A 25,256-nucleotide genomic window follows, 5' to 3' on the forward strand; every position below is an offset into this window, starting at 1 on the left:
AAGAATCCAGTCATGAAAGAGCTCATGGTCCTCTTGAGTACATGGGCTGCTGGGAGAGGTTGGTCTGCAGAGGTGGGAGATCCATTTCCATGATGCTGTCTGCTTGAGCCTTGCATGGAAGGGGTTGGGCCACCCAGGAGAGCGGAGGAGCCAGCTCCCTGGCAAACCTGGGCCTAACTAAGTACGCAAAGGTCCCCCCACCCCCCCAAGCTTCCTGGTTCCACAAAGGCACGTAGGCAAACAGCCCATTTTGGAGACAAGTGCTTGTATCAAGGGTCAACCTGTCCCACCCAGATGTGGGAAGCTATCTGACACTAACTGAAATTCAATACACTGTGAAAAGCACCTGTAGAGCCTGCGATTGTGAATTCACTATTCTTGGGGTATAGGAAACAAAGAAATACACCTGCCGAGGGGCACCAGGAGAACAGGCCTCCATGTTTGGAAAACGTGGCTGTTTAAACAATGCGAAGACCCACAGACCCTGTTTCTCTTAGGCAGGGGTTTCTCCTGATGCCTGGAGGCCTGAGCTAGTGAGCCTGGATTGTTCCAATTGAAGGCGGTCCCGGGGCACAGCTGTGTGCAGTGATTGTCAGGCATAGCCCCTTAGTCACAGCATCCAGAAGAATACACAGACCCGAGTTAATGGAACACTCAGCTCACTAAATTTAGTTTGGCCAATGATTCCAAGTCATTTGGAATACCAAGCTTCCCTTCTAGGACCCCAATCACGGCATCCTTCTAGATCTGAGCCATGGAACCAGTGAAGAAACCACTGTATCCCTAAGTGAAAAAAGAACTTCCAAATGAGTGAACTAACCTTCATATCTTGTCTCTGGAGGGAAAGAGTGGTCTAAATTGTGGGGGCATATCATTCTGACTTCAGTGAATCCGGCAATGGGGAAGCCCAAACGTGACCATAAATCCCCAGAGCACCCTAGACAGGCCCACCTTCCCTGGCAACCACCTCTTTCAGCCAGGAATAAGGAGCCGCTTGGTGCCAAAGTATTTTTTCATTTGGCTGGTTGTCTTTGTCTGTTTCTCACCATCCTTTTAGTTATTGAAGAACTCAGTGAGACCAGCTGTGGCATTTTGTTCAAAATCAGGAACCAAAACGCATACCCCCAGCATACCAGAAACCTCATCAAAAAAATTACATGTTTTGGAAATCTAAGTCTTTGATGCAAGTGGGTAATCTTCGAACAGCCCTAAGTTAACTTTTAGTTCAGAAATAACCTTTGCCCTTTGCCGAGAGAAGCAGGCATGCTGTTTCTGGGAATTGTGCACCAAGAGGCAGAAGAGGCTGGTACTCTGGTCAACTTCAAATGTGTCGTCGACCAGAGCACCCCAAAGGGCAGTGAGAGCCAGTGACCTCATACTCTAGGGCGCGCTGTCCGGATGAGCAAGTCTAGGAGAGCAAGTCTAGGAGAGCCCAACAGTTTGAATTCTGGAAATTACACTCGCCCTACACATTCCACATTTTTCATTAAGGGATAAATCTTCACTTTGCGATATTTCCCAGCACCCAGCAGTCTACCTGTCCACCTGAGATGGTGGGAAGAAAAGGTCAGGGAAGAGAGTTCTCTCCTTTGACTGGTTCAGGGTGCAGTGGAGAATAATAGGATAGTACCGTTTTTTTTAAAGTCTCAATCTTTGCTTCCAACTATGTTTAAGAAATAAAGTGACTTTTGAATTCAAGGGCCATAACTGCCCAAGGAAAGCCCCTTTTCCACTTGGATGGGTCCCCAGGACCAGCGTCAGAAAGCCACAATTCCCCGCGCCTCAGCCCCCTCTAGGCCTCAGGCAGCAGATCCAGATGCCGAGCTGCCGGCTTCTCTGTGCATGACCTGCTTCTGACCCGACACGAAGCTTTGATCCATGGTCTCAGAACACTTTCCCAGGAGCATTAGGGCAAGGTGAACAGGACAGGGGGCAGGGATAGGGACAGTGCAGGGAGTGTGTGACTGGGGCAGGCCGTGTGTGATGGCATTGTGTAGGTCACACACAGGGAGGGGCTGGGAACTCTAAGGATGGCACAGCCCAGAAATGGCCAAGCAGTGATTGTACAAAGTCAAGCACAGGGATGTCCAGGAGACCCCTAGGGAATCCAGAAGCGTGGCAGTCAGACCAACAAGGCCGGATGGAATGGAATCCAAACACTGAGACAGGAAGCCGAGTGAGGGTCCGCACCAGGCCCGCATCCTGTTGCAGGGGCCAGTACCCTGCCCTTAAGTCTGCCAGGCAGGGCACGATCCCACGGGGGGTGCAGAGCAAGCCAGGCAGGCTGGTCCTTTCTCACAGCCACACAGACGAGATCACTGACCTGTGTTTTGTCACCAGTGGTGAACTTTCCTAGCAGCCTCTTCCAAAATGTGTTGATGCTGAGACTGAATGGGCCCCTTCTCTGCAAGCCTGGGCACAGCCTACGGGGCTCCTCCAGACCACACCCCCATCTGCACACTGTGTTGGCACCTGGCCCATACATAGCCCTACCAGTGCAAGCCCTGGAAACTTTTCACTGACATTCCAAGAGGTCGGGGTGGGATTTACACGACACAGAAGTGCAGTCCCACAGGACTGAGGATGTAGCAGTTGTTGGCATAGGAGGCAGGAGCATTGTACTTCAACTCTAGCTCTGAGCCTCAGTCTTTTCTTGGGTTGAATGAGGAGAAGCATATGTCCCTCTGCGGATTGCTATAAAGATGAAATGAGTAAACATCCGGAAAAGGCTTTGGTTCATAGTAGTTGCTCAAGAAAAAGTATATAATCTTTTTGGCATATGTATAGATACCTCCCCTTATTAGAAGGGGAGACACTTTCTTTCCTTCTCCTCCATTGTCATGTTCTGGACAACATGATGCTGGCCAGGGCAGAAACATCAGTGTTACCTCAGTCTCCCGTCACCCACCTCTTGGCTTTTTAAGAAGCCACGAACACACTAGTGTTTCCTACACCATGAACTGCTGCACATGGAAGGGTCCTAGGTCACTTTTTCACTGGGATACAGACTCACAGACCTCGATGTCTCGCCCAGAAGTAAAGAGTGCAAAGAGTAAAGAAAAGCCTGGGATTAGGGTAGGGTCGGATTTAGGCGAGTAAGATTGGCCCCAACCTTCAGTAGAGGGGCTTGAGATTTTTAGGCCAGAAAGGTTTTACCCAAACTCACATTACCCAGTCTAAAGAGCAGGGGATCTTGGGAACCATAGTCAAGCCTCCACAGGGAGATGCATGACCCAGAAGTGGGGGGCTCTGCTGTAGGGGAGCTCAGAGCTCAAGCCTGCACCTGGACCCACCTGAGCCTACAGGATGACAGGGCCACACCCAGGAGGAGGGAGAATGGGAAGAGGAAAGAGTCGGGTTTCCAGCTCGTGCAATATTGATGGAGTAATGGAATATTGCACTTTACCCCCTGCTGATCCTACTCTGGGTCCCTCCTGGCACCAGGGATCACGGGCTCAGCTGCAGGGACATCACTGAAGGGACACTGACGACCCCTGCCCCCTTCCCTCAGTCTCCCTGACTGCGAGGCCCTTCACCTGGGGGCACAAGGCCACACCAAGCCAGAGAAAGAGGTAGGAACTATGGAGTTTGCCATACGTTCCTGGGGGTTGGTTGAGGTGGGGGGAAGGGGGGATTCCACAGTGAGCAAGGACAGGCAGAAGGGGTGGAAGCCATCTCTTCTTTCCACTGGGGACCAAAGAGAATCCCAGGGCATGGAGAGGGGTTGGGAAAGACAAGGCAGGCTTTGAGCACCAGGGCCATTTGAGAACTGAGCAGCTAGTTTCAACCACATTTGAGTCCTCCTCCTTGGCCTCTGCCCCTCTGATCTTGTTCCTGTCCATCTGTCCTGATGCTTTGTCTCCGGTCATCTGGCTCTCTTCCCGACCAGCTGAGGTGGGGTGCATGGACAAGGAGAATGAGCTCGGAGGCATGGCGGAGCTCAGAGCGCTAAGACTGGACTGAGGGAGCCGAGGTCAGCCCAGGACCCGGGAGGGTTCCAGTTAAAACCCTTCTTTCCAGCCAAAGATCACCTTCTCTGATCCCTGGGCCCTGACCTGCTCTTCTGTGGTGTGAATTCATGGGGAAGAAGGAAGTGGTGGGGTCTCCTCTCCGCCCTTAATTCCCCCTAATGGCTCTCGCTTTAGAAAGGTTGGCCCCCAAGATATCTCGGGACCACTATGTGCGGGGCTGGAGTATGAATTCCCTTTCTCTTACGTGTTCGCTCGGGTTTTGCTCTCCTTGTTTGTGTGTCTTCCTCCCTGCGTCCCTCTCCCTCCACCTCATTCCGGCGGCAAACCGCCTCACAGAGCCGGGAGAAGTGTGTTCTCCGCCATGAAGCTCGGCAAGAACCGGTCCCACAAGGAGGAACCCCAAAGACAAGGTACAGATGCGCGCCCTCCCCATCCGGGCCAACACCTGGGTCATCTCTGTGCTCCAGAGACCAAACTCCTCCCCTCCGGGGGCAGCGCCCCAGCAGGCTCTCCTGCGATTGGCCGGTGAGGTCGCCTGGGTGGGCCCTAGCCTCCCATTAGCTGCCGGCAGAGCCGGCTCCTGAGGGTGGTCTCCAGGAAGGGGGAGCTCCTAGCACTAAGGGTGGGAGGGGCATCACCAAGGTCTAGAACCTATTAGAACTCCCTGTCCGGTGGGCCAGTTTATGAAAAGGCTCCTCCTGCCCTCTCTGCTCCCCTCCCCCCACCCCACCTTTTTTTCTGCCCTTTTCTTTTTTAGAGAAGGGAATCACACACACACACACACACACACACACACACACACACACACACAAAGTGGTTTGGCCAATTCCCTAAGCGACCCCTTGCCCAGTGGCAGGACTCACTGCCCTGCCTTTCCCCAGGCCCTCTCACAAGGCTGCAGGGGAGGCCCTGGGGGAGAGAGGCAGGGTGGGGCCTGTGGCCCGGTGCCTCTGGAGAAGCAGCCTGGGGGGAGGGCAAGACAGCTGTTTGAAAGGGGGCAGGGAGGACAGGTGGAAGACAGGAGAGAACTGGATCGGATAAGAGGGCAGCGTGTAGCTTCCAGCGCACACCTCCCCCCCCCCCCAGGTCTGTGATCACATGCTCTCCATCAGGGCTCCTGGCTTCCCTCCTTAGCATCCCCTGTGTGGCCCGCTGGCCCCAGCATCTCTTTCCCTCTTGCCCCCATGCCAATTCTGAGTGTGCCTTTCTCCTTCTTAGACTAGGGAGGGTATGGCTGCTGGGTGAAGCCCAAACCTACCATCCTTAGTATGATCAGTTCTTCATCTCATTGGATAATATACATCAGTGCAGGGTCAGGTTCTGAATTCCATCAGTTATTTTACATGGATAAGTTACTTCCTAAGCCTCAGTTTCCCAAGCTGTGACATGAGAAGAGTGCCTATCTTGACAGGACATGGGTATGAGGACAGGAGATACGTGCATAAAGTGCCTGGCATTGTGCCTGGCACATAGCAGCCTCTCAATAAATAGCAGCTATCATTCGAAAGGAACATAAGTATGGATTCATTATACCCCATCTTCTTCCACAAAGGATATTTAGTGCTTATGGGAGAAATACACAGCAAGAGTTACATTCAGCCAAAATAAAAAAGTAAGACTAGGGGTACCTGGCTGGCTCAGTCAGTAGAGCATATGGCCCTTGATCTCAGGGTCATGAGTTTGAGCCTCACGTTGGGTGGACAGATGGCTTAAATAAATAAATTTTTAAAAATCTTTTTAAAATAAAAAATATAATATCCATTAAAATCAAAGATCAAGATTAGGTGGGAAACACTGCAGATATATAAGCCATAATATTCTAAGGAGATTCTACGAAGAAAACCTGGAGAGTGACTGTTAGCTTCCTGGATAGCAAAGCACAAGAGGAAAGACAGTCACTTATTCCACTATCCAGCCCACCTAACCGGCCTTTCTTCGGCAGATGAACCGGCCGTGCTGGAGATGGAGGACCTGGACCGCTTGGCCATTCGGCTGGGGGATGGGCTGGACCCTGACTCCGTGTCTCTGGCCTCTGTCACAGCTCTCACCAGCAATGTCTCCAACAAGCGGTGAGTACGCAGGGGTCCCGCAGCCCACACTGCCTTCCCCTCATCAGGCAGGCCCCGCCTTGTATGGGAATTGGATGGGAAGAACCGGGGCCCCTGGGCAGCTTCTTTGTAACCCTGACCCTTTCTCTTTTCCGGGATGTCCCTCACACCTCTGCTCCTACAAAGGCAGTCCGAGTCACGGCACACCTGTGGGCCAAGGGAAATCACAGAGCCCCCCGACACACATCCGAACCTGTTGGCCTAATGTGCATCTCTCTGTCCCTGCGCCATTAATCCTCTCTGTTGGGGCCTCGAAAAACAATGAATCCCCATTCTTTGGGTCAGTCTTAAGTATTTGAAGACCATGATTCTGTCCTTCTGCCCTTTGCCAAGGTCCAACCAGTGCCAGTGCCCTCCTGCCCCGCAAGCAATCCCCTTACACCAGGCCTGACAGTACACTCTCCTCCTCAGGTCCAAGCCAGACATTAAAATGGAGCCAAGTGCCGGGCGGCCCATGGATTACCAGGTAGGTGGGGCACCTGGAGGCATACCTCTCAGACTCGACTCTAGTGGGTGGTTCTGGCCAGACGTGCGTTATAGACTCCGGATGCCTGGATCTGAGAGTCATGAGCTGAATCTAAGTTCCCCAAATAAGCTTGTTTCTGGGAGGCACTCATAACTAGAGGGACAAACCTAAAGAGTTTGAGAATTCTGCTAATGTGGAGCATTTTGTGTCCAGCACTGGACGTCATTAAGTTAGAGGGACCTGGAAAAAAACCTAAAAAGACCAAGGGGCACCACTATATATCATTATATATATGTGTATGAGATATATATATTCCAACAATTAAAAGCCACTGAGGAAAGATTTTTGACGTGCTTTTTAAAATTGTTGTTTATAGTATTTTTAATGCCAGAAGTAATGTCAATCCTGGCTATCCCTCGACGGTGAGAATGTGGGTGGGGGGTTTTTTTCTCTATTTTCTGAAATTAACACTTAATGTTTCTGTTTGTATGTTTCTAAAACTGGAGACAAAATGGCTGAGACAGGGAGCGATTTCAAGCTGTAGGATTGTTCGTGAGGCCACGGTGAGGCAGGATGTGTCATGAGCACAGCTGGTAGCTGCTGAGAGAGGGCCACACAGGGCTTCTGAACCCCAGGATAGCCCTCCGGGCCTGGGGCCTGGCCGTGAGCTTTGCAGGACCACACCCCCAATTTTTTTTCTTCTTGCAGAGTTTATCAGAGCCTGAGAGACCGAGTCACACTAACACAATCCACAATAGACTAATGTACAAGCCAGAAGCCCCTAGTACTTGTTTATAAACTGGAAGCAGGTAGAGCCCATGGACGACCCATTGCTCTAGACCTTCACTTGGGGTCTAACAAATCCCACTTACAGAAGTTAGAGAAGCCTGGGCGTTCCTAGGACTGAGTGAGTACGCCCACGGGTCAGAGGAAACAGGGCCTTCAGGAGAGCCCACCCGGCTACTGCCCTAAGTGTCAGAACTGGGGCCCCGAATCAGAGTGAGCCTCCTCTCCCAGGTTACAGCTTCGCCTCTAACTAGTCACTTCCCAGACCCTGTACGCATCACCCCTTCTTTAAGGCGACAGCCTGCCGGTCACCTCATTCAGGCGACGATATAAAGGACAGGAGGCATCTTTCTCTGAATCGGGTGTATCTGCTCATGTTTTCTGAGGGACACGCTTTGTCTCCCCGAATCCTTGCTTCAGTTTGTTTTCATCCAGTTGGTGGTGGCCATCTTTCCAGGTGCTTGAAAATTAGCCCCAGGCCGTGGCAAGAGGCCCTGTGGTTTTGGACAGCCTCAAGCCGCTGGGCTCCTTGGAGGTGTGCGAAACGTCACCCCCTCACCTCTCTGCCAAAACCCAAACGCAGACTATCTTAAGACTTTTGAAGACTTTTCCAGGGGACTGGGTTCAGGGCTTTGCTCTTCTGTTTTCTGAGAACAGGAAAATTCCAAGGAACAGAGACCTGTTTGTCTTTGTATTTCCAGATACTGTTTCTTTAACAGTGTCACCAGCCTGCCACATAAAGGCACAAAGAAAATGGTTAATATAACTGTTATTTTCTAGAAGGCTTAATGTGTGCCAGGCGCTATGCTAGGAACTGTGTGTGTGTTTTCCATTTAAGTTAATGTAATTCTTACAACCATCCAAATAGAAGTATTACCTCATTTCATAGGTGAGAAACTGAGGCACAAGGAGAGTAAAGCGCCTACCCAAGGTCACACAGTTATTCAAAGGTCAAGCCAGGGTTCAAATGCAAGGGTGTCCGAGCGAAGCAGTCAGAGTGACTAATTTCTCTCTATTTGAGCCTTTTGGACAGTCACCCCCTCTGGTCCCTGTCCATCGTTAGCTCACTACCAACCTCTTGTTTTCAAACCTCTTTCAAAATGCTTCCTGACAGAGATTTTTATGAAGTGGACCCCACTTTCCCCTCCAAAGACTTGGCAAACATTCTGAATTGAACAGAACGTTGTTGTATTTAACCCAGTAATACAGTATTTTCTGACAGTTGATTCCTGTCTCAACTATAAGTATTAACACAGAGAGAGAGCCCTGAGGGTACAAGCTTGGATTTATTCTTACTTCCAATAAATACAATGTAGAAAGCAGGAAAACCTACCAAGGGGATGTCACTCTCTGGAGAACTTGGCTTTGCCCAGTTAGAATGACCTCAGAACGTGCACCCACCCTCCTGGCAGGAGGGAAAGGACTTAGATGAACTCAAATCCGGGAAGGACCCTGAGGACTCGGAACAGGGGAAAGGCCATGGCACACCCATCCCCTCTGTTTCTTCTGGTTAGAATGTATGTAACGTGTAAACCCGATACTGATTATGGGCATCCCAAGGGCGAGAAGCCACATTCCCATCCCAGCGAATACGCAGTTTCCCCATCACAGTGAGCAGAGCTGAGCACACGGCAGACGTGTTCCCAGTGGGTCATGGAGTCCTGAGTATGCTCCCCGCCCTCTCTCCCGTGCACCAAGACCTACTCCATCTTCACCTCCATATTGTCTCCCTGGCACTGACCCCAGACCCCAGCCTCAACTGCACTATGGCACCCACTTCCTGTCTAGTCTCCCCGCCCTCATTGTGCCACCACTGGACAGATCCTCTCAAAATGCATGTCGGGTCATGTCACATCTCAGCCACCTGGAGCCGAGGAAAGGTAAAGGGTGTTTCCAAAGGGCAGCTCCTGCTGTCTCCAGCGCCCCCCCCCCCCCCCCCCCCCCCCCCCCCCCCCCCCCCCCCCCCCCCCCCCCCCCCCCCCGCCCATGTTCTTGCAGCACCGTCAGATCCCTTGGAAGCAGGTCACAGAGCACCATGACTCTTGGGTTCTCCCAGGACAGAGGGATAGGTTTACACTCAGCATCGTTCCTTGTGACGGCCTCATGAAGCCACCTGGGGATTAGGTCCCACCAAGAGTCTCCCAGATCAGCTGATCAGTCAGTCCCTTTGTGGGTCTACTTGCCTCCCCGTCTCCTACCCTGGAAAACAAGTGCTCTGCTGATGACTGGAGAATGGAAGGAAAGGATGGCCAATCCCCTCCCTCAAAATTTGTTTTAACTTTCAAGTCCAAGTGATATATTCCCCTTCTGCCCACCATATAGCCCCAGGTGGGGACGGGGGAGCAGCAGGCATAACAATCCCCTCCCCCACCAACACCATACAGTGACCTCAATGGTGTGCTTCCAGGGTTCCCTGCAGGGCCACCCCTCAGCTAGAAAAGAGCACCTCCTGGAGGCTTTCTCTTCCCACGCCGCCCCCCACTTTGCTCCTTTCAACCCTGTGCCCTCCTCCCCTCCCCACTGCTTCCCTCCCAGAGCGCCAGCCAGGGTTGCCCACCATTGTTGGGTCTGCTCAGCAGAACAGGGTGAGAACTTTGGGTCCTGAAGAGGAGTAGAGGGCAAAAACGCCAGCATCGCAGCTGGGCCTCTGGGTAAAGAACATAAAAACTAACCAACTGCTTACATTTGAAAGGTTAATCTCCTGATGCCATATCTTATTACCTTATTATGCTAAAACTGTGTCTGACTACTTTCCAGTCTTGAGTCACAGAAAATCCTTTTTGTTTTGTTTTGTTTTGTTTTGTTTTGTTTTTTAAATGGAGGGGAGAGGAAAGGTTAATTGTGAGGAAATATAATGAGATTTTTTTTAAGCCTTTGCCTTAAAAAGTTTCATGGAGGTTAACACCCTATACACTACTGTGCAAGAATATTCCAGAAGGACTTGTAGTGCCTGCCTACTCTCTTCACAGGCAACTTCCCAGAGCTAAGTTAATTAGCTCGATTTCCTTTTTAGCTCCCTAAAGAAATGGTAATTATTAAACTTCTGCAGAGCTCTGGAGTCTGAGATTCATTCCCTTTGGCATGTCAAGTTCCAAATCGAAATGCTGGCTTTCACAGTTCAAGTGTTGCTTCAATTAGTAAATATTCAGTTTCCAGTTCAGTATACTTTGTTGGCAGTGTTCTTGTTAGCATTGAAGTTTCTATTTTTCTTAACATCGTTTATTTTGATGGTGGATTTTTCTTGGCCCTTGGACTATTTATAAGGCTTTGATGGACACAGTGGATGATAATTTTCACGGTTATAGGTTTTTTTATGCAAAGGGAAAATAATTTTCTTGAGTAAAATCATATGTAGACGGTGCATCAAAGCACAGCGATTGAAATGCCATATCTCCAAGATGAGGAGCATAAAAAATAATGCCCACAGTTTCATTGGAAGAATGAGCTGAGGTAAATGCAAATATTAGCTTAGCATGGGCTGTTTTGTTAAAATGCGAGTTCAAGAGAGTCAAATGGAATGGTTGGAAGCATCGGTAAGACCCTACCTATTTGGGAGACTTTGAGAAGCCATTTATAACAATAGCTCACATTTGCTAGAGCTTTCTACTGTTTATGAAGCACTTTGACACACGTTATCTCATTTAACCTTTACCCAACCGTATGGATTGGGGAAGACATATGGATGGCGTTTCCACTTGTAGCTGAGAAAATTAAGGCTCAGTGAGCCAGCATCGGTGCCTCCTCTCATACTTGGTCATGTACAAGGTCCGGGGCTCAGTGCCAATCCAGCCACACCAGATCTGTGCCTCTTTCTATTTTATCATGGCTGCCCCAAGGGGGACTGACACCTCCAAATCCAAAGCAAGATGTGATGGCTTAAAAATGAAGGTTCAGGGGGCACCAGGGTGGCTTAGTTGGCTAAGCGTTCAACTCTTGATTTTAGTTCAGGTCATGATCTCACAATTTGTGAGATCAAGCCCCATATCAGGCTCTGTGCTGACAGTGAAGAGCCTGCTTGGGATTCTTTCTCTCCCTCCCTCTCTCTCTCTGTCCCTCCCCAACGCACACACACACACGCGCACACACACACACACACACACACACACACACTCTCTCTCTCTCTCTCACTCTCTCTCTCTCTCTCTCTCTCTCTTTCTCTCAAAATAAATAAATAAACTTAAAATTAAATTAAATTAAAGGTTTAGAAAAGGTATACACACATACCCCTCTCCATGTATATAAGAATGAACATTTGTTCAATGAATGAACAACTGAAAAAGGGCTTCCCAGTATAGAAGTAAGATTCCAGGGAGCTGGACGCCACCTGAAAAGACACAGACACACTAAACACACAGCATCAAGCCAGCAAACATGGCTCAGGCTCCCAAACAAAGAAATTAAACAAAAGGAGGAAACCAGGAATATGAAAAGAAGGCAAAATTCCAGAAACACAAAGAGCTATCAGAGGCCTTTTTAATGTTTATTTTTGACTTAGAGAGAGAGAGAGAGACATAGTACAAGCAGGGAAGGAACAGAGAGAGAGAGAGGGAGACACAGAATCCAAAGCAGGCTCCAGGCTCTGAGATGTCGGCATGGGAGCCCAATGCGGGGCTCAAACTCATAAACCGTGAGATCATGACCTGAGCAGATGTGGGATGCTTAACTGACTGAGCCACCCAGGCGCCTCAGAGGCCTGCAATCTTAAAAGGAGAGATGCTAGAATGGGAAATTAAATGCACATTACTGAAGACATAGAAAGCTTCATCCCTGAGCGCAGGAAACCCAGAAAGTGGTTTGCAGTCCTCTAGGAGGCGGAGCCATGGGGCTAGAGGAACACTTGAAATCCCTGCGAGCTTTGAAAATACCGAGGCCTGGCCCCACTGCCCAAGGTCGGATTGGCTTGGTCTAGAGTTTGGCAGGGACACCAGGGACGCTGGTTTTTCACCAGCGCCTTCCTCCTCCCCGCTGCTAAGTCCAGCACACGCTTGCAGGTTATCCAGCCCATGCCCTTCCTTATAAATGAAGACACCGAGGCTTAGTGGGGAAAGAGCCCAGGATCCGCAGCAGATTAGAGACCGTGCTCGGACTGGAACCCGATTCCCATGTTGGCTCCCTGCTCCTGGGCCCCGACTCCAGGAGGAGGACCCGCTACGAGGCTCACGCGGCTTACCTGTGTCCCCCGTCTCTCCTGCCCGCAGGTCAGCATCACTGTGATTGAGGCTCGGCAACTGGTGGGCTTGAACATGGACCCCGTGGTGTGCGTGGAGGTGGGCGATGACAAGAAGTACACGTCCATGAAGGAGTCCACTAACTGCCCCTACTACAATGAGGTCAGTGTCCTGTGGCCCTGGGTGCGGAAAGGGACTTCCCTAAATGTAGCAGGAGGCTGGGGTCCAGCTCACCCAGGCCTCTAAGGAGCAAGGGGGAGTCAAGGGGCGTGAAGGGCTGCCAGCAAGGGTCACCGTGGCCCGTGCTGTTACAACCCCCAGCACACAGATGTGCCGGGCCATGGCCTCTGAACCCCGAGTCTAGATCGCCTCCTGACAGTGGTCTGGCCCGAGGCTACCCTTTGAAATGAAACCCTGGGCATCAAAACTCCCAGCACTGTCTATGGGTGGACTCCGGGAGGCCCGGCCCCGGCAGTTTTGCAGGCCAGAGCCCTGGGCTGTGCCGCCTCATTCCAGCGCTTGCCCTTTGAGGCAGTGGCACCATCCTGTGAGCCAGGATCCCCACCAAATGCTGTAGATGCATTACGTCTTCGGGCCCCTGCAACAGTCAGAGGTTACCGCCATTGATTCCATTTTACACCAGGGGACATTGAAACTCCTGAAGAGAGTCCCTGCCCAGGTGCTAAGGGCCAGAGTGGGGCTCTGCGTGCTTACCTTGTCTGCTGGGCCGCCTCCGTGGTGCCTGAACCTCTGTGGGGATCCTTCCAGAGCACTGGCCTTGACTCTTAGGGTATGAGAGAGCAAAGCCTGATTCCTGCCCCTGCTCCCTGCAACCATCTGAGGCCACCTTGAGACCAGACGACCTCAGAGATTTTTAAATTCAATCTCCCCAACTTACAGAGGAGGAGACTGAGGCCTCAGTATGAGAAGGGCCTTGCCCGGGACCACAGAGCATACTGCTGATAAGCAGGGTCCAGCCTGTCAGCCTCGGCCCATGCTCTGTCTGCCACCTCGGATGGCCTCCCCTGACACAATTTCTTGACTCTGGGCCCCAGACCTCTGTCTCCTGGCGGGGCATCTAGTCTCCTTCTCCTGGTGGCTCCAGGCAGCGAGGGTGCCCGGCTGGCCCAAGTGAGGCATCTGTGTCCTAGGTGAGGACACAGGAGTGGCTCATGTCTGTCCTGAGGAGCAGGGAGGGCTGACGGTGCCACCTGCGACTTGGGAATTGCCCCCCAGCCATGCGTCTTCAGGAAGGAAACCTGGACGCATTTCTGCCCCTTACGGGGACCCAGGCCAGGGTCCCAGGCTATCACAGGGTGCAGGCTGTCACGGCTGGTTTCCCACAGGCCCACAGGGCTGGGACGCCGGTGCTCGGGAACTCCCCAGCCCCCAGCCCCCCGTAGCAACCTTCCCAGGAGTCCGGAAATTCCACCTCCATGTCTCTGACCTTACATCAGGGCACATCCCTGCCTGGAAAAGCCACCAACCTAGATAAGAGTCTGCTTTCCCATAATGGATATGGAGCCGGGTGCCCATGGCCTTCCACGGTCACTTGATAGTGGCAAAGCCACGTTTGACCAACTCAGGGGCTCACTTTACCCCAGTCCCACGCACCTCGTGTTCCATTCAAATTGCTTCCTCCTTCCCGATAAAACAGAGCTGCTCTCTCCACTCTGTGTTTCCCCAGCAAACTCCTACTCACCCTCCAAAGCCCAGGCCAAGTGTCCTGGCCACTGAGCAGCCCTCCTTGCACTCTCTGGATCAGAGGTCAATGCGCTTCTTTTTCTGTGACAATAACGCCCCTGAATTGTGGTTGGTCCTTCATGTCTCTGGACCTGGCGGACTGGAGGCTCCCAGTCTTCTGCATCCCTGGGCCCAGCCCAGAGCCTGGCGTATACCTGGAGGGGCTGGGTAGCACTGTGCAGGTGGTTACTCACCCGAGGAAAGAAACAAACATGCTGGGCATGAGCTGCTCTTCAGGCCCATGCCTGACAGCACGGGGGGCTGCAAAGATGATACGTTTTGCCCGGATTGGGCCACCGCCTACTTCTAGCCTAGAAACCATTTCCCAAACTCCATGTTTATTAGCACCAAGACTACTCCTTCCATTCAGATGAATCTTAAATTTGTCCTCCATCGCATGTTTGTTCTTTTTCACAAACCCAAGTAGCTCTGAGTTGTTTAATTTCTGTTTCCTCTAAAGCGGGGTTTCTCAAACTCAGCCCTGTGGACATTTGGGACCAGATAGTTTTGGGTACAGGGGGCTGGACTGTGAACGGTAGGATGTTGAGTGGCATCCGTGGCTTCTACCCGCTCGATGCCAGTTGCCACCCCCACCCAGCTCTAGCAACAAAAAATGTCTCCAGCCCTTGTCCAATGCTCCCTCCCCTCAGCACCCCCATGGAGAACCACCACTGCAAATGATCTTCCCATGATTCCTCCTGATCCCCAAGTGGGGCTTCCTTTTCTTTTGATTCTTGTCCTATGCCACGTTCCTCGCCATCGAAAAATATCCCTGGTCCTGGAGGTGTACTGCTTCTGGCTAATTCTCCGGGTTAGCAGGAACCTGCCTTTGACTCCGCTGCACACAATGGAGGGAGATGAGAACAATCAGCATGACTTAGCAGACTTCCAAGTGGTTATACAAGGGAAAGATGCTCAGGAAACAAGGAATCTGACCACACACCGCTCAGAGAGGGCAAAATTCTGGTTCTAGCTTGGCTAGCTTGCTCTGCTAGGGCTGACACAGCTCTAGGGCTGCTGGCCTGCTCTTCACCTCCTGCCCAGCTCAACACCTGTCTTCATGCAAAGGGAGGCTCACAACCATTGCCTCTCTGACTGTTCCAGACCAGGCCCCCCTTCTCCATGGGTACAACCGGTCACTGGTATCTTCCTTCTGTCTAAACCACCTTTCTCTTCTGCCCTGGATCCTTCTCTTTCTTCTTCCCAAAGAACCTGCCATCACCCAGTCCACTCAGCACTCCCATCTCTGCCTTCGCTTTTCCTTCCGCTTCTCCTGTGCCTACGAGGTGTTCTACTCTCACATGTTCTCTCCGGGTGCAACTAGGGGAAACCCCACTGCTCAGGAACAGGAACTAGGAGTCTGCCTTCTGTCCACCCACCCCTCCATCCCACATCCTTTTCCAATCCCACACACTTCCTAGTGATCACCTCTTTCTGTGCTCACACTCAGAGTCTGACCATGTGAGGTGTCCCCACTGCCGCTCCTCCCAATCATGCGTCAGTCTCTGCCCCATGGCTTCACTGAGACGGCCCTCCTCCGGGTCAGCAAGGACCATGCGGCCCTAAGTATAAGTCCACGTTCCTCTCTTGACTGCCCAGCCCTTTCCATCCTCTCAACGCCCCTTCCCCCCCGCCCTGGGTACCTCTCTGCTCAGCCCCTCCCCCACTGCCTTTCCTGACATGCTCCCTGTGCCCTCCACTGCTTCGTGGAGCCCTGCCCTAGATCCGTCCCTTCCCATTCTGTCCTGAGGTATCACCCCCAGCCCCAAGGCGTCAGTTGTCACCCACCAGAGCTTCAGTGCCCCCGGCCAGTGCCACCCGGACATAGTGCTCCACACACAGCAGTTGGCATGTCCTGTGCACTGACCACATGCACTCATGGGCTGAACGCTTAACAAGGGTCATTTAGACTTCATGACCGTGCCTCCAAACCCCCCTTGGATGGTGCCCTGGAGCAGTTCAACATGGCAGCTCTGAGCACTGTCCCCCATCCCAGGAAGGAAGTGATTGGCCTAAAAGTAAAAACTTGGTGGATCTGCTTCTAAAGGCAGCACTTTTACCCATGATGCTCCAGTGTGAGCCCCAAGAAGCCAGGAACACACTTTCCTTAGACATTGGCCCTAAGCATGAGGGCAACATTTCTTCCTTGTCTCTGCCCACTAATTCACCAAAGCGCAGTCTCTCTGTGCACTGCCCACACCCACCCCCCGCCCTCGTTCCTGGCATCTGCACACAAGGCCAGGAGAAATGGGGCAGGGGGCGAGTGGCAGCTCCCAGCTCAGGAAGACGGTCCACACCCACAGCATTTTACATTTAGAGCTAATGAGGCACCTTGGCAACCTTATTTTACACTTAAACATCGCTGAAATCGGGACGCATCTTCAGGCGATGGCGCGTTGTGGTTGAATGGCAGCGTCCAGCTGCCCGTGTAACTGCAGTGTATCTTAGGTTATCTTACAATAGCTCGCTCATAACGAGACTCTGAGGTGGGTGTTATTACATTTTACAGCTCAGGAAACAGATTCAGACAATGTGTGGCACAAGGCCACACAGTTCCCACCTGCCTCGGGGTCAGGGAGGACCGTGGTGGCCACTGCTGCTCACCTGAACTTTGGGGCTCAGGGGGAGTGACTGGGGACAGACGGGCACTGCCAGGAGGGAGGGCCCGACACTGCCCCAGGCTGTTGGCCGCTGTCCGCTGGGTGACAGGAGCCCTGGGTCCTCCCCCCTCCAGTACTTCGTCTTCGACTTCCACGTCTCTCCGGACGTCATGTTCGACAAGATCATCAAGATCTCGGTGAGTGGGGAGCAACCCTGGTGGGCAAAGCCACTAGCTCAAACCGCACCTTTGTGTGAACTTCCAAAGGGCACCCCTCTGGGCGGACCATTAAAAGGCAACCCCGTTCCCGGACACACAGCCAGGCAAGTGGGGCCCAGGCTGATTTGGGGCCCTCTTACCTGTTTAGCCAGGTGCCTCTGCATAGTGTACGACCTAGTGACCCGTATCTGGCAGCCAGCAAAACTGAGGGCAGGAGAGACTCCTGCTGAGCCTTGGGGAGCCGCCCCTGCCCTGCCAAATGCCCTCCCACTTCACCGAAAGGCTCCATTCCCCAGAAGGACAGGGGTGCCACCATCAGACCCCTCACCCTACCCCGTGGAAAGCCTTAGCCCTGCCCTGCCTGACTGGTGGCTGGTGGTTCTTCCCGGAAGGTGATTCACTCCAAGAACCTGCTGCGAAGTGGCACCCTAGTGGGGTCCTTCAAGATGGATGTGGGAACTGTGTACTCCCAGCCTGGTGAGTATCTGTGCCCACAGCAAGTGTGGCACATGCCATCCCCCCTGCCCTGGTGGTCCCTGTGCCAAGCCTGGCCAGGACCATACCCTCAGTGTGAGGCCACTGGGGGTGTGGAGTGACAGGGTGGCCCAGTCTGCACATGGATGCAAGGACTACCTGTGTTCAGGCTGCTAGATTCACCTGAGCCCTGCAGGGTAAGGGCTTTGGCCCCCTTTTCGACTTGACAGGCCCGGGGCTCAGAGAAGTGCTGGGGCTTCCCCAATCACCCAGTCGGACTGGGGCGAAATCAGGCTGTGTGACTCCAGACACCCACGGAGCCACACTGTACACTGTCCTCAACACACATGCAGTGTGGCAGCCTCCAAAGGATGCTGGGCTCACTCACTGACCATCCACCAAAGGACGCATGCCTCCCAAGAAGAGCCAGGAGGGGCTGTGGCTGACTAGAAGCAATGTGGGTTCCTGTGGGCCAACCCTGGATGGGGTTGGTGACAGAACCCCTAGGGGTGGCCCAGAGAGCTGTGGGACATGGGCCAGCCAGAAGGGGTGCCCTCAGCCAACCAGATGATGACTAACTAAGCACGGGGCCAGCTCGGGAACCACGGGCACACAGCCTGGCACTGAGCCCTAGCCCGTGTCCCTGAAATGAACCTTCCACTCAGGATGCAGTAATGACCCCTCTGGGCCCTTTGACAGGGACAGTACAATTTCACCCAGACTGTCCCATGTGACCCTCATGAATCAGTGAGGTGGGCATCAGTGTTCCTTCCCATTTTACAGACGAGACAAATGAAGCCAAGACAAGATAAATGGCTTGGAGGTGCCACTAAACTATTAGATTAAACAAATACGGCAATTTCTTACGGTTCGACCTAGTGGACCCTGGCTGGTGCACACTCTGGGACTTAGACGAGGGAACCAGAGCCCAGACCCAAGATGACCCCCAGACACATTACAAAATCAAAGAACATTTGAGCTGCAAGAGACCTTAAAACATCCAGTCCAGCCTTTCTAGGAGGGTGAAGAAACTGAGGCCCAGGGCAATGAAGAAACTTGCCCAGAGCCTCCTGGGGGTAAAACCTGGTCTCCTAGCTGCAGGCCGGCACCTTTCCCATTGCTAAGCACAAGTTGTGGTCCTCAGTAGAGGGTGGCCCTGGTAACCATTAACGCTGTGGGGAGTGGGGAAGAGGGCCAATCTCGATCTGGTGCTTCTCGAGGAAGCCAGCCGTGGGCCGTGGGCTGGCGTGATGTGGGCATCCTTGAGAAGGCACCCCACCCCAGGGCTGAGCAGTGCCACCCGTGCCAGTAGCAGGGGGTTGGAGAGATATGGGGGAGACTGATGTAGATCTCTGGGCTTCCCGACAGTAGAGTCCTGGCCAGGAGACCACTGCCACTCAAGGGGCACCTGCTAAGTGCCAGGCCTTGGGCTATGCATGCCATCCCAACAAGCCTCACCCTTGTGGCCCCATATACACATCATCACCGCATTTCCCCAGAAGGAAACAGGCTCAGCAAGTTTACATGATGGGTCTGGGGAAAGGAAAAGGATGGGAACCCAGGTCCAGGTGGGCCCAAAGTCCGGGCTCCCCACTCGGGTAACCCCGCCAGATTTACTGCTTCTCCCGAATCTTCTCTAAGCCTGGTGCCCTTCATGGGAGCCCAAAGTCCCATGGCCCCTTCAGTTGGGGCACTGGTGTCTGCACCCTGATGGTCTCTGGTATGGTCTGACCTTCTTGATGAGACTCTGGGTGCTGACCCAGCCAGGGAGTCATTGGAAGCACAACGCCAGGGACACAGGACTCCTGGGTGCCACTGGGAGTCATGTGATCTGTATCTTGTGGAGCTGGTAGGGTTTCCTGGGGGACCAGGGCCTGTTTTCACCCTGGCAGGACCACATTTATGCCATCAGATGCAGCCGCAGGACACAGCTCAGTCTCCACTACTCCCTGCTGGAGATGCGGAGAGGGCATACCAGGCCGAACACATCCTCTGGGAGATCCTAGAGGAGGCCTGGAGCTTGCAAGCTCCCCGCCCAATAAGCCTTCCCTGGCAGGTGTCAAAGGAGTTCAAATGGGGGAAGGGTCAGAAGGAGCTCATTTCAAGCTCAGAGAACAGCAGCTATAAAGGTGGGGGGAGGAAGATGGACAGCACTCGAATTGTTCAGAGAGGAGTCAGCAGCTGGGCCCAGCAGGTGCACAAGGGCAGGGTAGGATGAGTGGAGTGAGCCGGGCAGTGCTGAATCGGAGGCCCCACAGACCACACCAAGATCTGTGATCTATATACCCCGAGCACTGGCGAGCCCCAGATGGTCTGAAAGGAGGAGTGAGGGAGGGTTCTGGAGGTTCTGTCTGGCCATGTGTGGGCAGGTTGTCTGCAGGGGTGGGGTAGGAGGGCTGCAGTCTGGAGGGTCCTCACTTCAAAGTTGCCCTACACATGGGGATGCAGGACCTTGCCCTAGCTGCTCGCCCCTCTGGGGGCCTCTGTCTCCTCCTGGTTGTCCTGGGGGCCAGGGGCCTAAAGATGCTCGGCCCGCAGTTCTGCAGCTGTCCAAGGACGGCAGGTGCAGTCCCCACCCCTTGTCACTGCAGAGCACCAGTTCCACCACAAGTGGGCCATCCTGTCAGACCCCGATGACATCTCCGCTGGGCTGAAAGGCTACGTGAAGTGTGACGTGGCCGTGGTGGGCAAGGGAGACAACATCAAGACGCCCCACAAGGCCAACGAGACAGACGAGGATGACATTGAAGGGTGAGGCTCCCAGCCCCCTCAGCCCCTGGGCACCTGACCTAACCCTTCCTTTGCCCAGTGGGAGCCCCCAGGGTGAACTTGGCCCCCAGACCCTTACCTCCCTCAACCTTGGCCTCGCCCACTCCCGGACAGCCCAGCTCCTCCAAGAAGGATCGAGGGCAGGGCTGGTCTTGGCATCCAGACTCTCCTCCCAGGAGAGGAAGGGCTGAGGCAGGGCGGGGCAGGAGTTCATGGAGATTGTTCCAGGCCCCGAGGGTCTGTCAATGCCAGGCAGGACCAGGGTGCCCAGCCCTGGCCACCACAGCCCTCGCTGTGTGTACTGGCAGGAACTTGCTGCTCCCCGAAGGGGTGCCCCCCGAACGCCAATGGGCCCGGTTCTACGTGAAGATTTACCGAGCAGAGGGGCTGCCCCGCATGAACACCAGCCTCATGGCCAATGTGAAGAAGGCGTTCATTGGTGAGAACAAGGACCTGGTCGACCCCTACGTGCAAGTCTTCTTTGCCGGCCAGAAGGTATTGGGGTGCAGGATGCAAGAGGCTGGGCTTGGGGTGAGAAGCGTTAGACGTGCAGGATGATTGGGGGAGGAGGGCGGGGGGAGGATGTGGGCAAAATTGGAAACCAGGTGATGTCTTCGATCCCTGGTGCACTGGAAGGGAGCTCCAGCTGAGAGGGGCTGGGGCCAAGGCCAAGTTGGGGGTCCTCTCAGCCATGGACAGGTCTTAGGGGCTCCTCCCTGCCTCTGTGCTATGGACACCAAGAGCTAAGTCAGGAGCACTGAGAGAGAGGAGAGTCTGAGAGACTGGAGTGGGGGAGGGTACCTGCTGGAGATAAGTACGCGTGCGCACACACACACACACACACACTACACATGCCACTCATACACATACATGCATACACACATACCCCACACAATGGACACATATATACACATACATACATATGTGCACATGCACACACCATCATACGATATACATGCACATATACAGACACCACAATACACACATGCATATACATACCACATACACATACACACCCCCCATATGTGCACATGCATACACATACCCCACATACATATATACACATATACAAATATGTACTTAGACGCAATACGTACACATAACCCCACACATGCATATACACATATACATGTGCACACATACACACACTGCACATACACATGCATTTGCACACACACCACACGTGTGTACATGCTCACACACACACACACACACATACAAATCCAACCCTCCCTCCTTCCCACCAGGGCAAGACGTCCGTGCAGAAAAGCAGCTACGAGCCACTGTGGAATGAGCAGGTCGTCTTTACAGACCTGTTTCCCCCGCTCTGCAAGCGCATGAAGGTGCAGATCCGAGACTCCGACAAGGTCAACGATGTGGCCATCGGCACCCACTTCATTGACCTGCGCAAGATTTCTAATGATGGAGACAAAGGTCAGCAGCAAGAGACTGGGTTGGGGGGGAGGGGACTGACAGGAAGGAGGGAATAAGACCTCCCCCCTCACACCTCCACCCCTCCATCATCTCACATGTTGGGCCTGCCTCATGAGGGCTTGGTCAGCAGCCTCTGCCTCAGAGGAAGGTCATGGCTCAGGTCTGCACAGAGCTGACAGAGCCTGCCTAAGCCAGGCTGCCTGGGTTTGAGCCCGAGCTCTGACAGTCAGTAGCTGTGTGATCCTTGAGCCTGTTTTCCCACCTGTAAAATGAAAATAATTACGTGCGTGTCTAAGTATATGTTACATATATGTTTGTGTGTAGTGCTGCTGCAGTCCCTATCTACGGACTTGTAGGGACTGACCCCTTCCAGGACCCAGGCCCTGGGGACCAGGGATATAGAGCAGGAGAAGTATCCATTCTTGTCCTCATGGTGGTCACTGGGGACTGGAGGGGTGGATGTGCTACCAAATGCTCAAAACCTAAGGCCAAAGGCACAAACGGCCACATATTATATGATTCTGTGTAGACGAAATGTCCGGAATAGGCAAATCCATAGAGCCAGGAAGTAGATTAATGGTTGTGGGGGAGGGGAAATGGGACTAACCAGGTAAAGCGTTTCTTTGGGGGTAGCGGGGATGGAAGTGTTCCAAAATTAGGTGATGATAGTGCAACACAGTGAATATACTAAAAAACCTCCAAAATGCACATTTTTAAATGGTGAGCTTTATATCGTGTAAAGCATCACATTTTAAATTGGTGAATTTTAGATTACATAAAGTAGATCTTGATTTTTTTTTTAATGCTATAATTTTTTTTAAAGCCAGGCAGCACAAAACCCAAACAAACAAAGCATACACAGCAGAGGTGGGCCCTGGGTTACTCAGGAGACGACAAATTCCAACAAATGGGAGAAGTTAGTGGGAATGAGGCGTTGGGCGGGCTTCCTGGAGGAAGTGTTAAACAGGCAGACAGAGGGAGGATCTTCAGAGAGGAAGGCGGAGGCCCGCAGAAGCAGGGCCAGATGCCTGGCGAGATGCCTGTCTGCTCAGGCAGCAAAGGGCCACGAGGCCATGCTGAAGAGTTTGAGAGGAGCTGACATCTGTCTTTCAAATAGACATCTGCTCGGCCAGGAAGCAGGGAATGTGACCCAGGGGAGTGAGAAGGCCACCCCAAGCTTGCCCACGCACAGCAGATAGGAGCTTTCCCTGCAGCCTCTGATTAGCCAGTCACTGGCGCACAGGCTTTCTCTTGCCTCCGACATTTCACCAAGCAGGGCCTGGGGTCCTTGGCTCTGTGACCAGAAACTGCAGGCCAAAGCCCCACCAAGAGATCCCACCACCCCAAGCGAGCCCCTTGTCCCTCTCTGCGTGGTCCACAGGCTTCCTGCCCACACTGGGCCCGGCCTGGGTGAACATGTATGGCTCTACCCGCAACTACACACTGCTGGACGAGCACCAGGACCTGAATGAGGGCCTGGGTGAGGGCGTGTCTTTCCGCGCCCGCCTCATGCTGGGCCTGGCTGTGGAGATCCTGGACACGTCCAACCCTGAGCTGACCAGCTCCACGGAGGTGCTGGTGGAGCAGGCCACGCCCGTCTCGGAGGTGAGGCCCGGGGGTGGGGGTGGGGGGTTGGGCTGTCCTCCAGAGCCCCCCAGCTCAGCCCGCTCCCCACCACGGCAGCCTGGGCCTGCCCGAAGGTCCCCAAATAGAGCCTCATCTCAGCCTTGTTCCTGGCTGTGGCCGACCTCATCCAGGGGCATCTGGGCTGGAGGGCTAAAGAATTGGGGTCCTCAGGGTCTGGGCTGCTTAGCTGCACAATGGGATGGGATGTCCCCCACCATCAGCCCACAAGGCCTATCTGTAAGGTAGTGGGAAGAGGCCTGGCACCAGGCCCAACATCCTTGCTGAAGTTTGGGGATGACTTGAACCCCCTTCCTCTCAGAGCTGCACCGGGAAAATGGAAGAGTTCTTTCTATTTGGAGCCTTCCTAGAGGCATCAATGATCGACCGGAAAAATGGAGACAAGCCCATCACCTTTGAGGTCACCATAGGTGAGTGCTGGGCTCACTGAGGGGGCTGTTGGGTAGTGACTGCTAGGCCCTGCACCACAGGTCGGGAGTAAGGGGAGGGACACTTTGGCCACTTCCCTTTGCACATCCCCAAGCACCCACGGAGTACCCACGAGAGTGCACACATGTCTCCAGGGCCACATGCAGGGGCCAAGCCGTGTTCCGACGTGAGGAGGAAAGGCTTCCCCACAGAAGGGAGAGGGGACAGAGTAGGAATACACGCCGTGCCCGAGGCCGGACCTCCAGCTCGGTGTCAGCAGGGCCACCAGCAAGATCTTGGCAAGGGGCTGAGGACATGGGCGCCTTCCTCTGTCTAGCGTTCTGTCATGTCCACGCAGGTAGACTCTCGGTACCTTCTGCACTCCCCGACTCACCTCTTCCCTCCCACACACCCGAAGCGGTGGATCAGGCAGCAGGAGCCTGGGGGGGAATGTAGGGGGGGAAGGCCCCTAGGCCCTCACCTGCCATTTTCTGCCTCCAGGCAACTATGGGAATGAAGTTGATGGCCTCTCACGACCCCAGCGGCCTAGGCCCCGGAAGGAGCCTGGGGATGAGGAAGAGGTAGACCTGATCCAGAACTCCAGCGACGAGGATGCTGATGAGGGTGGGGACCTGGCCTCAGTGTCTTCCACCCCACCCATGAGGCCCCAGATCACCGACAGGTGAGCTAGGGGCATGGAGGGGCCTGAGAGGCCTTGCCTGGCACCTCCCATCCTTCATGGCCAGACCCTCCCGCCTCCAGGGGCCCCAGTCCTCAACCTCCCTCCTCCTCCCACCCAGGAACTACTTCCATCTGCCCTACCTGGAGCGCAAGCCCTGCATCTACATCAAGAGCTGGTGGCCAGACCAGCGCCGCCGCCTCTACAACGCCAACATCATGGACCACATCGCAGACAAGCTGGTCAGGGCCGGGCCGGGGGGTGGGGTGCTTCGGAGGGCCTTGCCCAGCTCGGGAGCCTCCCCTGCAACACGCAAGGCAGCTTGCCCTGGGGAGAGTCAGGGACAGGGGGGTGAGGATTGCAGGAATAGCCCCAGCAGGACCTCTGTTCCTGTCTCTGCTCCCATGTCCCAGGAGTGGGTGGAGGGCCCAAGGGCTTACCTGGAGTGGAGTCTGGGAATCCTGGCCTGTCCTGTCCTGGGATTCCCTTGGGGAGGCTGGCCAATCCCTCCGTCTCTAGCTTGCACTGCCCTACCCCCCTACCCCCACCATGTAGCCCTGAGTTCTGCCAGCCCCAGCAAGTCCACGGGGACTACAGCCTACGGCCCGAGGTGGCTTCTTCCTTCTGGAAGAAACAGAACCTGGGGAACTGGTGGTTTTCGTAAGGTGGCAGGAGCCTGGGGAAGGGGACAGGGGGCATGACGCTAGTGAGAGGTCCCAGGTCACTAGCCCCTCATTCCCCGATGGATGTGGGGTAGACATCTGGGGAGGCTGAGGCTGGGGGTTGGT

At 53.8% G+C, this 25,256-nt stretch overlaps 1 protein-coding gene across 5 annotated transcripts in view; it reads left to right on the forward strand.

Annotated features, from left to right (window-relative positions):
- Positions 1-25,256, forward strand: part of OTOF (otoferlin) — a 94,224-nt gene that overhangs the window by 49,549 nt on the left and 19,419 nt on the right. For all 5 annotated transcript variants that reach the window (XM_029938131.1, XM_029938133.1, XM_029938136.1 and 2 more), the window contains exons 6-18: positions 4,308-4,381; positions 5,914-6,040; positions 6,491-6,545; positions 12,530-12,661; positions 16,977-17,039; positions 17,453-17,537; positions 20,126-20,285; positions 20,612-20,798; positions 21,551-21,737; positions 23,119-23,342; positions 23,683-23,791; positions 24,291-24,471; positions 24,590-24,710. In XM_029938131.1, the coding sequence (XP_029793991.1) occupies positions 4,308-4,381; positions 5,914-6,040; positions 6,491-6,545; positions 12,530-12,661; positions 16,977-17,039; positions 17,453-17,537; positions 20,126-20,285; positions 20,612-20,798; positions 21,551-21,737; positions 23,119-23,342; positions 23,683-23,791; positions 24,291-24,471; positions 24,590-24,710 (1,705 nt within the window). The remainder of the gene's footprint in view (positions 1-4,307; positions 4,382-5,913; positions 6,041-6,490; positions 6,546-12,529; positions 12,662-16,976; positions 17,040-17,452; positions 17,538-20,125; positions 20,286-20,611; positions 20,799-21,550; positions 21,738-23,118; positions 23,343-23,682; positions 23,792-24,290; positions 24,472-24,589; positions 24,711-25,256) is intronic.

The sequence above is a fragment of the Suricata suricatta genome, chromosome 4, assembly GCF_006229205.1.
Source record: "Suricata suricatta isolate VVHF042 chromosome 4, meerkat_22Aug2017_6uvM2_HiC, whole genome shotgun sequence".
In the NCBI taxonomy this organism is placed as follows: Eukaryota; Metazoa; Chordata; class Mammalia; order Carnivora; family Herpestidae; genus Suricata; species Suricata suricatta.